This window comes from Gobius niger (assembly GCF_951799975.1).
Source record: "Gobius niger genome assembly, chromosome: 6".
NCBI lineage: Eukaryota > Metazoa > Chordata > Actinopteri > Gobiiformes > Gobiidae > Gobius > Gobius niger.
In genome coordinates this window covers 20,876,484-20,887,818 of record NC_136857.1, presented here as the reverse complement: position 1 = coordinate 20,887,818, position 11,335 = coordinate 20,876,484, and the positions used below count along the sequence as shown (strand labels likewise).

The window sequence follows — 11,335 nt, the reverse complement described above, 5'->3', positions numbered from 1 at the left end:
TGAGTGTATCAATATGTATTGGACATTTGGAAGTATTTGTTGAATAATCAATAATCACAATCTGTGTTATAAAAGTGGAGGAAGATCTGCTACAGATAGCTGAATATATAAACCTAGTATCATGCCAGTTCCCCAAAATAGTAATACAAAATATGTATGGTTTGCATTGCATACACATTATGTACCAACACACTCCCATTTAACAGGTCCCACCATTTGTTTGATGTTTTGTCAAGAAAACCTTTTTTATTATTATTTTTAAAATAAAGTTAACGATAAACATAATTGATTGTGCTGTGTGTTTGGAAACGCATTTAACCTATCCAGATGTGCAATTAATCACACAAACACTTTTCCCCTACTAGGTATGTTGCATGTCACAATTTGTTACACAGTAACATTTTGCTAGACTAACATGTGGTCCGAAAGAGCTGAGAAGGCGTATCATCATGAATGATCCTAAATAATCCGGATGGTTTGTAGAGTAGCTTGTAGAGTAGAGCGGTCGTGACGTATCCCAGGCGAGTCCCAGCCCCAGGGCGGAGAGAGCGGAGCGCGGCGTGGCTCTGGCTCAGCAGCTGACAGCGTTTCCCCGACACAGCGTGCAGCATGGTGCTCGATCTAGACCTTTTCAGGACCGACAAAGGCGGCGACCCCGAGATCATTCGGGAGACCCAGAGGAAAAGATTTAAAGATGTCACGTTGGTGGACAAACTGGTGGCTGCAGACTCAGAATGGAGAAAATGTGAGTTTTAGCTTGTTAGCATGGATGTATTAGCCGGTTCCCATGGCTAATGCTAGCGCGGTGGCTAATGACTGACGCTAGTGTTAGTATTTACTTCATTCAATATCAAAGGCACGCACCAATCAATGTAAATAATAATACATTGCTTATTGGTAATGTATTTCCATTAAGTAATATAGTTTCAATAATGTATTGCGCCCCTATTTGGGAGATTCTCGATGACTGTTGTGCTGTTTCTCTATTGTTCATTTACATTTACACCAAAAGTCAGCAGTCAGTGTGGTGAAAATCTAAAAAAAGATCTGTTTTTCTGCTGCTTGTTGTTTTTATATTAAATACATGTACATTAAATACATTTCTTCACAAACATTGTCAGATTGACCTGAAAATGCCAGTGATGACAATACTTGATGATTTTTGTTGTGAATGAAAAAGCAAAAAAAACTTGATTTCGACTGAAGTTGATGCTGAAGTTTTCTGTCGATGCTAATAATTGCATTGCTGCATCATTGTGACATTTAGACACAACTAAAGCTTGATTAAATGAAACGTGTATTCAGCGAGTCACTTTCCTACCGAATGCTTTGAATACGGGTTAAACTACATAAGTCGTGAAGCATAAGCCAATAGATATGTTTGTGTTTAGCCGGTTAGCCTAGCCAGCAGGTTCCTGAAGAGAAATCTGATGCAATCGAGGCTAGCACGCTGAGTGCACCTCGCCTTGCACTGCGGTGCTGTCATCCTGCCCCTGACACCTCACCATCCCACACCGTTTGTTTTGATATGCTACTAATAACCTTGTATCTGCTACATCAATATCTCAGGGTTTATGTTTTTTTAACAAATAAATCTGGTCCTGATCATTGGTGTCCTTGTTTTGTCTCTCTCAAACGAGACTTCAGACACAGTGTACTAATGATGTTTTCTACAGGTCGTTTTACTGCAGACAACCTCAACAAAGCCAAGAACCTCTGCAGCAAGAGCATTGGGGAGAAAATGAAGGTAAGAGTGTCACACAACATGTGTTTTAGTTTACTGCATGATTTACCATTGTACTTTTTTACAGAAAAAAGAGCCTGTTGGAGATGACGACTCTATACCTGAGGATGCACAAAATGTGGAGTCTCTTTCAGCTGAAGTGTTATCGGTATAGACATTTCATTCTGTCTAAATTCCAGTGTTTGGCTGCTCTTCAGTGGTTCTGACGCACCTTACATTATTACCTTTTTATTTATGGTGTTGAATTTCCTGGTGTCTTTTATGACAGGGCCTAACAGTTACTCAGATTAAAAAGGTGCGAGTGCTGGTGGATGAAGCGGTAGAGAAAACCGACAAAGACAGGACCCGACTAGAGGCAGAGCGCTTCGAGTACCTGAGAGAGATTGGAAATCTTCTGCATCCGTCCGTACCCATCAGCAACGATGAGGTGGGTGGGTCCGTTTTTGACCGTTGTGCATAGACACTTGGGGAATTGGGTGAAATATCTTCCCCAAGCACACAAAGCAATACACAACAGAGTTTGAGCCCCCTTGTTGGATAACAAGTGGATAACAACTCCACCACAATGACAATATACTCCATTGGTCTTAAAGTGGTTCTGTTCAAACCTAATGGGAGTTTCATCATACAGTTTTTCATAGGGATGTCCCGATCAGGTTTTTTTGCCCCCGATCCGAGTCATTTGATTTTGAGAATTGCCCGATACAGAGTCCCGATCCGATACCTAATACATAGTTTTAAAAATTAAGAAAAAAAACTATATTATTCCACTTGTTTTCATTCATGGTTTTGGATATAGAGCGTAACTCTGCTTTGTCTGTTTTTTCTCAAGTAAGCAAGACTATTAGTCTTTACAGTGTAATATAGTTTTACACAGAGAGGCTGATCTAAAATCCCATTTGTTACTAAATGTGTTTGTTGATTGGCAATGAAAACAAAACTTGGACAATACATTTTTTATGCACTGCAATGTAAAAAACTGTCTGGCAGCACAGAAAAAAATACAGCACTAATGTGGCCTAACAGTTAAATAACAATATGTTTGGCCAAAAGCTAAATGTGCCATGTTAACTTGATTACAGTCTCTTTAATAAGTAGATACAGGGTGACCACGTTTCCCAGCCTGAAAACCGGGACAGGGTCGAGGTCCGCGCACGCAGAGCACCGTCCACCGAGCTGTGCACACGCGCCGTTCACCGTGACTTGAGCGCGTGTCACCTACTGTGGGCGTGTACAGAGTGCGTGTGTTTTACTAAAGGCTTAAGACACCCAGGAGTGACAACAAGTGCTTCAATTCACCTCAAGCGAAGAGAGAAGGCAGTGGTTAAGAGAGGAGGCGGTGGTTATCAGGTTGTAGAGACGAAGTTTCCCCTCGTCTTTCAGCGTTTGCGCACGTATGAGCGCAGCGGGCCGCACTCTCGTCTCTGTCCACGGACTTTTAAACATCTCACATGTAGCGGTGTAATAGCGATAAAAACAGCTGTTTGCTACTTCTTACCGCCCTCTCCGCGCCCTGTCTTCCCGTCCGTTCTCACTCCTCTCTCCTCGCTTAGCCTACAGTAAACTCTGCACGGGTTATCGGAGATGTTATTATTGTTCTCCTGCGCTGGCACTTGTGTGGATTTGTGGATTTGTCAGACGAAGGGGGGACACGGACTGAGCGATGGTGCGAGCGGTTTGACGCAGCAGGTGGAGTCAGTGATGGAGGCGCTGGGCCAGGGGGAGAGGACAGAAAGTGGTTCGCGGTAGCTCGAAATCTGATCAAAAGTAACGAGAATGGACACGCATAAATATCCGAGTCCTGATCGGGAGGTATTGTCCGATTCCGATCGAGTCTGTAACCACGTGATCAGGCCCGATTTCCGATCACGTGATCGGATCGGGACATCCCTAGTTTTTCATCCCTCATATAAGATTTGAATGGACTAAAATAGCTCCCACAGTTTGGGAGACCATCATCACTGAAGCTGTATTCATGCATTCCCTTCATGCATTCTCCACTTCAACAACTTTGGCGCGCAATATTGTGGCAACTTCTTGTCTGACTTGTTATTTGGTAACTACCAAATATTTAGACTTGCAGGAACAATAGCTGTTCTAGAATATGGTGAAGTCATTATGTCAGGTGGAGGGCAGCTGCCAAAACATCTACGAATATCACCTCGGTATGTGGCAATAATTTGACCTCAGTCATTTGTGCAGACAGATATCATTAAGATAAGAAATGTCAGCATTTTACAGTTACAACAATCGATGTCAATCAATGTCGATGAAAACTACTGATGAAATTATTGTTGATAATAATCTATAATGGCAATTGTATGATGCGTGACACATTGGGAAACTACAAATCATTTATCAAGGTTCTGCTTTAATTTTACCATGGTAAATAATAATAAAAAATCTAAACTACTGTTCAAAATTATTAGTCCCATGTTAGCGCTTTCACATCAACTCATCGGTCAGGTTGGGGTCCATGCCAGAGAAATCAATTTCTGAAATAAATTCTTTCTACTTCCCACGAGTTCTTTACAATGAACCAGTAATTGACTAGTTTTTTCCCCCCAGGATGCTGACAACAAGATTGAGCGTACATGGGGCGACTGTACTGTTCAAAAGAAGTACTCTCATGTGGATCTGGTGGTGATGGTGGATGGTTTTGACGGAGAAAAGGGAGCCGTGGTGGCGGGAAGCCGAGGATACTTCCTTAAGGTATCTATCGTTCTTGTAGGTTACTCATACGCTAGCACTACAGACAAGTGCCAACAGGCCTGCATTCCTTTTCTTCTCTTCAAGTTTATTGTTTTTTTTTCTTTAATCAAATTATTGGCTGTTGTATGTGCAGGATACTCCCATTGACCTGTTATGTCTTGTGTTGTGTTTAGGGGCCATTGGTTTTCTTGGAGCAAGCGCTGATCAACTATGCTCTCAGGCTCCTGTATCAAAAGAACTACACAATGCTGTACACTCCCTTCTTCATGAGAAAGGAGGTGATGCAGGAGGTGGCACAGCTCAGCCAGTTTGATGAGGAGCTGTATAAGGTATCTGCAGTGGATCCTTGTATGCAAAACATTTGATAGAACCTGGGCACTGAAGCATACAGTATAATTGTCTGGCAGTACATACTTGGATTGGGTGTATCATACTGCATCGCTATCTTATTTTTGTGGCTAGTAATTATCTGCCACTTCATCTGCCAAGAAATTCCATTGTCAGCCTCTGGGTATGGCTCATGATGACGATAACTATACGATATGCCGATAATTGATATACTGCACAAAAATAACCTTCAAAACATCACGATTTTTAACTTTTTTTTATATATATATACTACAGATAATTCACCATTTACATTTGTTTTCCTGCGTTTTATACTCCTTTTTTATTAAATAAGTGAATAAATGATCCCTGACTGAAATGGAGTCATTGATCTGTCAGTGACTTCATTTTACATTTAAATAAACAAACAAACCACATTCCTATTTCAAAAGTTATAAATCAACACCAAATTAATCTTTTTTATTATTATTAAAAGTAATATATTTGTGAGTGTTTGGTCCAAGTGCTGCCCTTTACTGTTTTGTCTGAATTCTTGATTATTATTATCAAGAATCCTATTAGCTCTGGAAACATGAGAGCACTGCTACCTCATTAATATGCAGGATGATGTCCATATATATGAATATGCAGAGAGTCATCAAAATGTTGATTTCAACCCATACCCGATATTGTAAAATACCCAAATATTGGTTGACCTCTAGTTTTTATTCCTTATTTTTTTTCTAAACAATCAATGGTTTGGAAGCAAATGCAAAAAAAAAAACAAGTTACAAAAACATTGGGTATTTCTTCCTTCTCAGCACTATGCTTAGCTAAAGTTGATTGCTTAAAATAAAATTTTAACTAATGAGCTGTTTCATTTTTCTCTAGAGCCTAAAGAAAGATGTTGAAAGACCAATTTTAGGCTTATTCTTGATCAATATCAATGTTTAACAAGACTTCTTAAAATAAAATATAGAACATAGTGTGCGTTACTGCCATGTGAACCAGTACTGCCCTCAACTGGTGTCACTAAGAAATGCAGGCATCCCATGTTAAAGTTAAAAACACTTAATTTAAATTATCATTGTTCGTTCCTCAGAGTCTCTACTTTTGTTCCCTCAGGTGATTGGGAAGGGCAGTGAGCAGTCGGATGATAACTCCATTGATGAGAAATACCTGATTGCCACATCAGAGCAGCCCATTGCAGCTTTCCTCCGAGAGGAGTGGCTCAAACCAGAGGACCTGCCCATCCGCTTCGCCGGTCTCTCCACCTGCTTCAGACAGGAGGTGGGCTCCCACGGCCGGGACACGCGCGGCATCTTCAGGGTGCACCAGTTCGAAAAGGTATATGTTAGAAACTAGTTTGACATTTTAAATTATGATACATATTTGAGAACTAACTGGATGTCTCTATCATAGATTGAACAGTTTGTGTACTCCTCTCCCCATGATGGTAAATCCTGGGAGATGTTTGATGAGATGATTGGTACAGCAGAGGAGTTCTATCAGTCTCTCGGGATTCCCTACCGCATTGTAAACATTGTTTCAGGTAGGCACTTTCTCCTCTGTTTGCTTTTGCTTCTGACTCGTGTATTTAGGTGTGTGCTCTGTGCCCTCCCCCAGGTGCTCTGAATCATGCAGCCAGTAAGAAGTTAGACCTGGAGGCCTGGTTTCCCGCATCAGGAGCTTTCCGAGAGCTGGTGTCCTGTTCAAACTGCACAGACTACCAGGCCCGACGTCTGCGCATCCGCTACGGACAGACCAAGAAGATGATGGACAAGGTGAGTGCAATTTGTGAACCACGTTACTGCTCAAAGGGATTATTTTTCAGGATTGTCAATTTCTCCACAGTTTACTTCTTTTTTTTTTGCATTCAATTATGTTCAATTATTTTTTTTCAGACTGAGTTTGTGCACATGTTGAATGCCACCATGTGTGCCACCACTCGCGTGATCTGTGCAATCCTGGAGAACTACCAAACTGAAGAGGGAATTATTATTCCGGAAAAACTCAGGGACTTCATGCCTCCTGGTAAGAAGAGCTGCTACAAATTCTATCTTAACAATAGAGGAAGTGTTTTTTTTTTGTTTAATTTATCAATTTGGTGATGGCAAATCCCTGAAAAACTAAGGCATTGACATGTGACAATACATTTGTCTTGTAGGCCTCAACGAAATGATCAAGTTCGTCAAACCAGCACCTATCGACCAAGAAATGAGCAAGAAGGCTAAGAAACAGAATGAGGGTGGCAAGAAGAAGAAGCAAGGCGGGGGAGGACAGTTGCCCAACGCTATGGAGAGCATGTCTGTCAACGACTCATAGACTTTTACCAGAAATGGGCACCAAGCATTTGACATCTGAACTTCTGTATAGTTGTGTTCTTTCAATTTGTTCATCTCCACATTGGACACGCACATTTAAAGCGATCAGTCAAACACCAAGCCTTTTATGCTCTCTCTTTGGAGGAATGCTACATACAGTCATTGTCTCCAGGACCATTTCCATCAGCCTTTATGCACAGGTCAGGGAAGTATCTTAATGGTCTATTTCGACTTTACCAAAATATCATTGTGTCTCTGTAGTATGCTATGGATGGATTATGACATTGGCTGTGTCTGTGTGCACATGAAGTACATGAATCAAGATCTATAAAAATTAAATCAATGAAAACCATTTCAGTTGTTTGTTTTGATTTAAATATCGTCAGGTTAAGATTAAATAAATACAATTATATGACATATCCAAATACAGTCCTGATCAAAAGTCTAAGACCTGTTGAAAGAGTTTGCATGGTTACAAGACAAAATGAGAGACAAAAAATAAATACTGTTGCAGCTGATCAAAAGTTAAGTATCACATGCCTCTGTCCAAAAATCTGGATTCAGTGTCACTGTCAGGAAATCTCCATTGTCATGTTGACGTCCTGATGTCAAAGACGGAACGTTCTCATTTTGATCGTGGTCGGGTTGTTGAGCTGCATAGGAAGTTACGCCCACACTCACTCCCATTACTTGTTGCTTATTGTAGTTCTACTTGCAACCTGTTAAAGGCACTATACCGAATTTTGTCATTTCTATTGGTGGAACAAATTCTGTTTGTCCTACTTTAGTACTGTATATTGTAAACGCAGACATGTAGGGAGAATGTCCATCTAATTACAAAGGATTTGTAATTAGATGAACTCTAGCTAGTTCTGTGATAAAGACCCTGCAAGTTGTGAAATGTGCCTATAAATGCCTATGAAGAATCTGGATATTTTTAGTGGCTTCCTCTTTCATGGTTTGTAATAAAATAAAATAAAAGATTCAGGGCCTTTTAGACCTAACCATGCAAAATGTGATTTTTTTTTGGTGACAATTTTTTCAACTGGTCTTAAACTTTTGATAAGGACTATATTATAGATATCATGCATGCTGACTAGGAAATTGATGCGTCCTTTATTTGTAACCTCTTAAGGCTAATGTTTTGTGTGCGATTAGCAAAGAAACAGATTTTGAGTAAAATGTTGTTAAAAGGCAGTTTGAGAATATATGATTTGCAAAGAGGATGTACCATTCTCTAAATAAGGGAACACAAATTATTTATTCTTTCACATGTTTACAAGCCCATGAAAGCTGCCCTATGACAGAAACCTCTGATAAGTGGCAATAAGGAAGACGGGGCATGTCAATGATTGACTGTAGTGACAATACAAAGACAGTCAACAGTTGATCTACAGCGTGGTTAGAAGACAGGATTATTTTTTGACACTAGAGGTAAGATAAAATCTTTGTCTGCATTGGTCAATTTTGGGCCTTCATGTCTGTTCTACTTGTGTATCAGCTGTAGAGATAAGCCTGAGGTAGAACCATGAGCGACACTTCTGAGGACGACCATGAGATCACCTTTAGAGTCAAGGTACTTGGACATGTCTAAAATACATGATGACACTGGTTTACAAATGTTATTTTTTGGGCTATAGTTCCTGGGCCGAGTGGAAGTGCTGCGACCTGAGGGACTACAGATCCTGGAAGAGGCAGCACTGAGTCTTAAGGTCAGCGCTGCTCTACATTCAGTGTGAACAAAATCTCCATGATCAGTTTGGAAAAACACAGGTCTACAAGTTTATTATTACCATTGCCCCACAAAGTGATTTATTATGATGATCCGAGCGTGTGAGTGAGTGGTCGGATGGGCCGATGGATCACTGAATGCTTGATCTCCTTACCATGGCAGGCAGCAAGCCTCCATCACTGTGGGGAAACTGTCCAAATGGGTAGATTAAAAGAGGTGACCACTTTGCCCAGTGGACTGTTAATTCAGGGCACCACCCACATTGCGCACTTTTCTCATTTAGTATTGTATCTGCAGTGACTCACTGCGGCAACCAAGATAAGATATGTCTTTGAGAACGATAATTCACATACAATACAAAATAATCTCTTCACCAAATAAGCTATGTTTTATTTGTTTTACACTATATTTGAAAACAATAATGTTGTGGTTCAGGTGGCAGAGTGGGTTGTCCAATAACCGATCCAATAATCGGTTTGAATTGTTCACTTCACCCCAAAGGATTGGCAGCCCATCTCCGTCAGTCTACCCGAGGGCAGCTGTGGCAACAAAAGTATCTTACCACCACTAAGCTTGGAAAGAGTGAATAATGATACAGTTTAGCGCTTCGATAAACTTGCCACATGGACTTGGAAAACGCAATTAAAGTTTAAAATAAATAAATAATACATTTTCTACTCTACAGACAGCAGATGTTACTTCATCTGAAAAAGCAGCGAAGAACAGTAAAGTTCACTTGTTCCTGTCTCGAAGTGGAATTGACCTCCTGGAAAACAAAACTAAGGTGAGACACTGAGATCACAAATGAAGTGATGTACAGAACAAAGCTCACTTGTCCTTCTCGGTCTCTTGTAGTTCCTGTTGTACTCATGCCCTCTGCCCACTGTGTCCTTCTGTGCTGTGCTGCCATCTGTACCCAAAGTCTTTGGTTTTGTGGCCAAGCATCCCGCAGCCGACATGTATCACTGCTATCTCTTTCAGAGCAGGAAGTTTGTGAGTAGATTACGGCATAGTTGCAATGAAACACACTGACTGAGGTATTGCTGCCAAAATGTGTCCTGACCAAAACCAGTCTCACTGATGCTACAGTAAACAAGGGTGAAGTGTTTTGCCTAAGAAGTTAAGAGTATGTAATTCCATGCACATAGATTTGATTGGCAAAAGTTGTGGTCAAACATTAAAAAAAAAGAGCACTGACCATCCTACTGTGATGATTGAAGGTACTTTGTTAAAGCAAATTAAGTTCTTCTAACTAAGCACTTATTGAAGTGCTGTACCTTGAAGTATGGAACAGTTGTAGACAGTGGAAGTAAATGGTGATTATGACTAACAAACTACAATATGTATTTAGTGTAAAATAAATACATTTATTATCAAACTGAAAATATTATTTACTTGGCACGAGCCCCTAAAGCTGAAACTGGATGTTAAAATATGTGCAAATCGTCTCACAATATGTATTCTTTTGCTACAGTCTCATGTGTTAGTGTCAGTGATTGGAGATGCCTTCAGAGCCTCACAGAAAGAGAACAGTGTTCAAGGAGGAAAGGACCTGATTGTGGAGGCTCTCAGACACAAGGTACGAACACATACTGAACATGCGCGACCAGTGCGAAAGAAAAGAAACTGTTAAGAAGTATAAAGGCAATTACAACTGTAAGAAATAAAGAGCTTTAGATGATAAACTTTGAAAAGGGAATTGGAAAATGTGTTGTAGCTGTTTACATGCTCTTTATGTCACTTGTTAACATTGATCTAACAACAATTGTTTACCATAGCCTTTGATTGTGACTGTAGTTTTACCATATAGTTTCAGTTGCTCATTATCTCTGTCTTCCCTTTTTCCCATAGAATAATATGCTGCAGAGGGAGAATGCTGAGCTGAAGAGAAAATTGTCTGCACAAACCGACTCCTCCTTATCTTTCTAAAAGAGACCTCCAGATGTAACACGGCACACATAAACTTAAAAATAAAGTTTTTTTTTAATGTGGCTGGTTGTAGCTTATTCTTTGTTTACCTTTTAATGGTTAAAGGTGCATTATGCAACTTTTTATGCGGGAAAAAAAAGTTGTTATTTGTGCGTATTTGACCTTGTAGCGGCTGGAGCGTCCTCGAGACCGTTCATACAGCCGATGGGTCACTTCAAGGTCAGATACGCACAAATATAAACTTTTTTCCCCCACATAAAAAGTTGCCTAATGCACCTTTAAGGTACACTGAGAACAGTCCACCAGAATTAGACAACCACAGGCTTCTACCACAAAGCATAACCTTGAACACATCTTTCACGGGCAGCAGTGACGGGTGTTCGTCCCCAAGGATACCCTGGCAAAATGGACATAAGGATCAAAATACGTTTTTGCGACTCTTATTATTATGTATCATCAAAACAAAACCAGTCATTCCTGAGCATACTAGCAGAATATAAAGAAGACTCAAAATTCCGAGGTGTCCTGAAGGCAGCAGTGCACTGACAGGCAGCGGCAGCGCGGAAG

The 11,335-nt window shown here is 40.4% G+C and overlaps 2 protein-coding genes across 3 annotated transcripts; both read left to right on the top strand.

The window, feature by feature from the left end:
- The first annotated feature begins 557 nt into the window (after nt 1–557).
- Nucleotides 558–7,453, top strand: sars1 (seryl-tRNA synthetase 1). Of its 2 annotated transcripts, XM_079557605.1 has the most exons (11): nt 558–745; nt 1,677–1,747; nt 1,812–1,892; nt 2,013–2,171; nt 4,313–4,456; nt 4,630–4,785; nt 5,909–6,130; nt 6,206–6,335; nt 6,410–6,567; nt 6,688–6,817; nt 6,951–7,453. In XM_079557605.1, exons 1-11 carry the CDS (start codon nt 610–612, stop codon nt 7,106–7,108), a joined length of 1,545 nt encoding a protein of 514 aa, XP_079413731.1. In that variant the 5' UTR covers nt 558–609; the 3' UTR covers nt 7,109–7,453. The 2 variants fall into 2 exon arrangements, with proteins under 2 accessions (XP_079413731.1, XP_079413730.1); XM_079557604.1 differs by having other exon boundaries at nt 6,410–6,817.
- A 1,019-nt stretch (nt 7,454–8,472) lies between these two features.
- LOC306963900 (PTB domain-containing engulfment adapter protein 1) lies at nt 8,473–10,795 on the top strand. Its single transcript, XM_079557662.1, has 7 exons — nt 8,473–8,541; nt 8,609–8,683; nt 8,748–8,819; nt 9,525–9,623; nt 9,695–9,832; nt 10,314–10,418; nt 10,691–10,795. The coding sequence occupies exons 2-7, from the start codon at nt 8,636–8,638 to the stop codon at nt 10,766–10,768; spliced, it is 540 nt and encodes a 179-aa protein (XP_079413788.1). The 5' UTR covers nt 8,473–8,541; nt 8,609–8,635; the 3' UTR covers nt 10,769–10,795.
- Nucleotides 10,796–11,335: the final 540 nt, after the last annotated feature.

Excerpts from the sequence above, each read along its gene's own strand:
- sars1 (XM_079557604.1), top strand. The coding sequence starts at position 610 with ATGGTGCTCGATCTAGACCTTTTCAGGACCGACAAAGGCGGCGACCCC. Across the intron at positions 1,748-1,811 it reads GCATTGGGGAGAAAATGAAG|AAAAAAGAGCCTGTTGGAGA; the intron begins GTAAGAGTGTCA and ends ACTTTTTTACAG. Across the intron at positions 6,818-6,950 it reads CAGGGACTTCATGCCTCCTG|GCCTCAACGAAATGATCAAG; the intron begins GTAAGAAGAGCT and ends TTTGTCTTGTAG.
- LOC306963900 (XM_079557662.1), top strand. The coding sequence starts at position 8,636 with ATGAGCGACACTTCTGAGGACGACCATGAGATCACCTTTAGAGTCAAG. Across the intron at positions 8,820-9,524 it reads AGGCAGCACTGAGTCTTAAG|ACAGCAGATGTTACTTCATC; the intron begins GTCAGCGCTGCT and ends TCTACTCTACAG. Across the intron at positions 9,833-10,313 it reads TCTTTCAGAGCAGGAAGTTT|TCTCATGTGTTAGTGTCAGT; the intron begins GTGAGTAGATTA and ends CTTTTGCTACAG.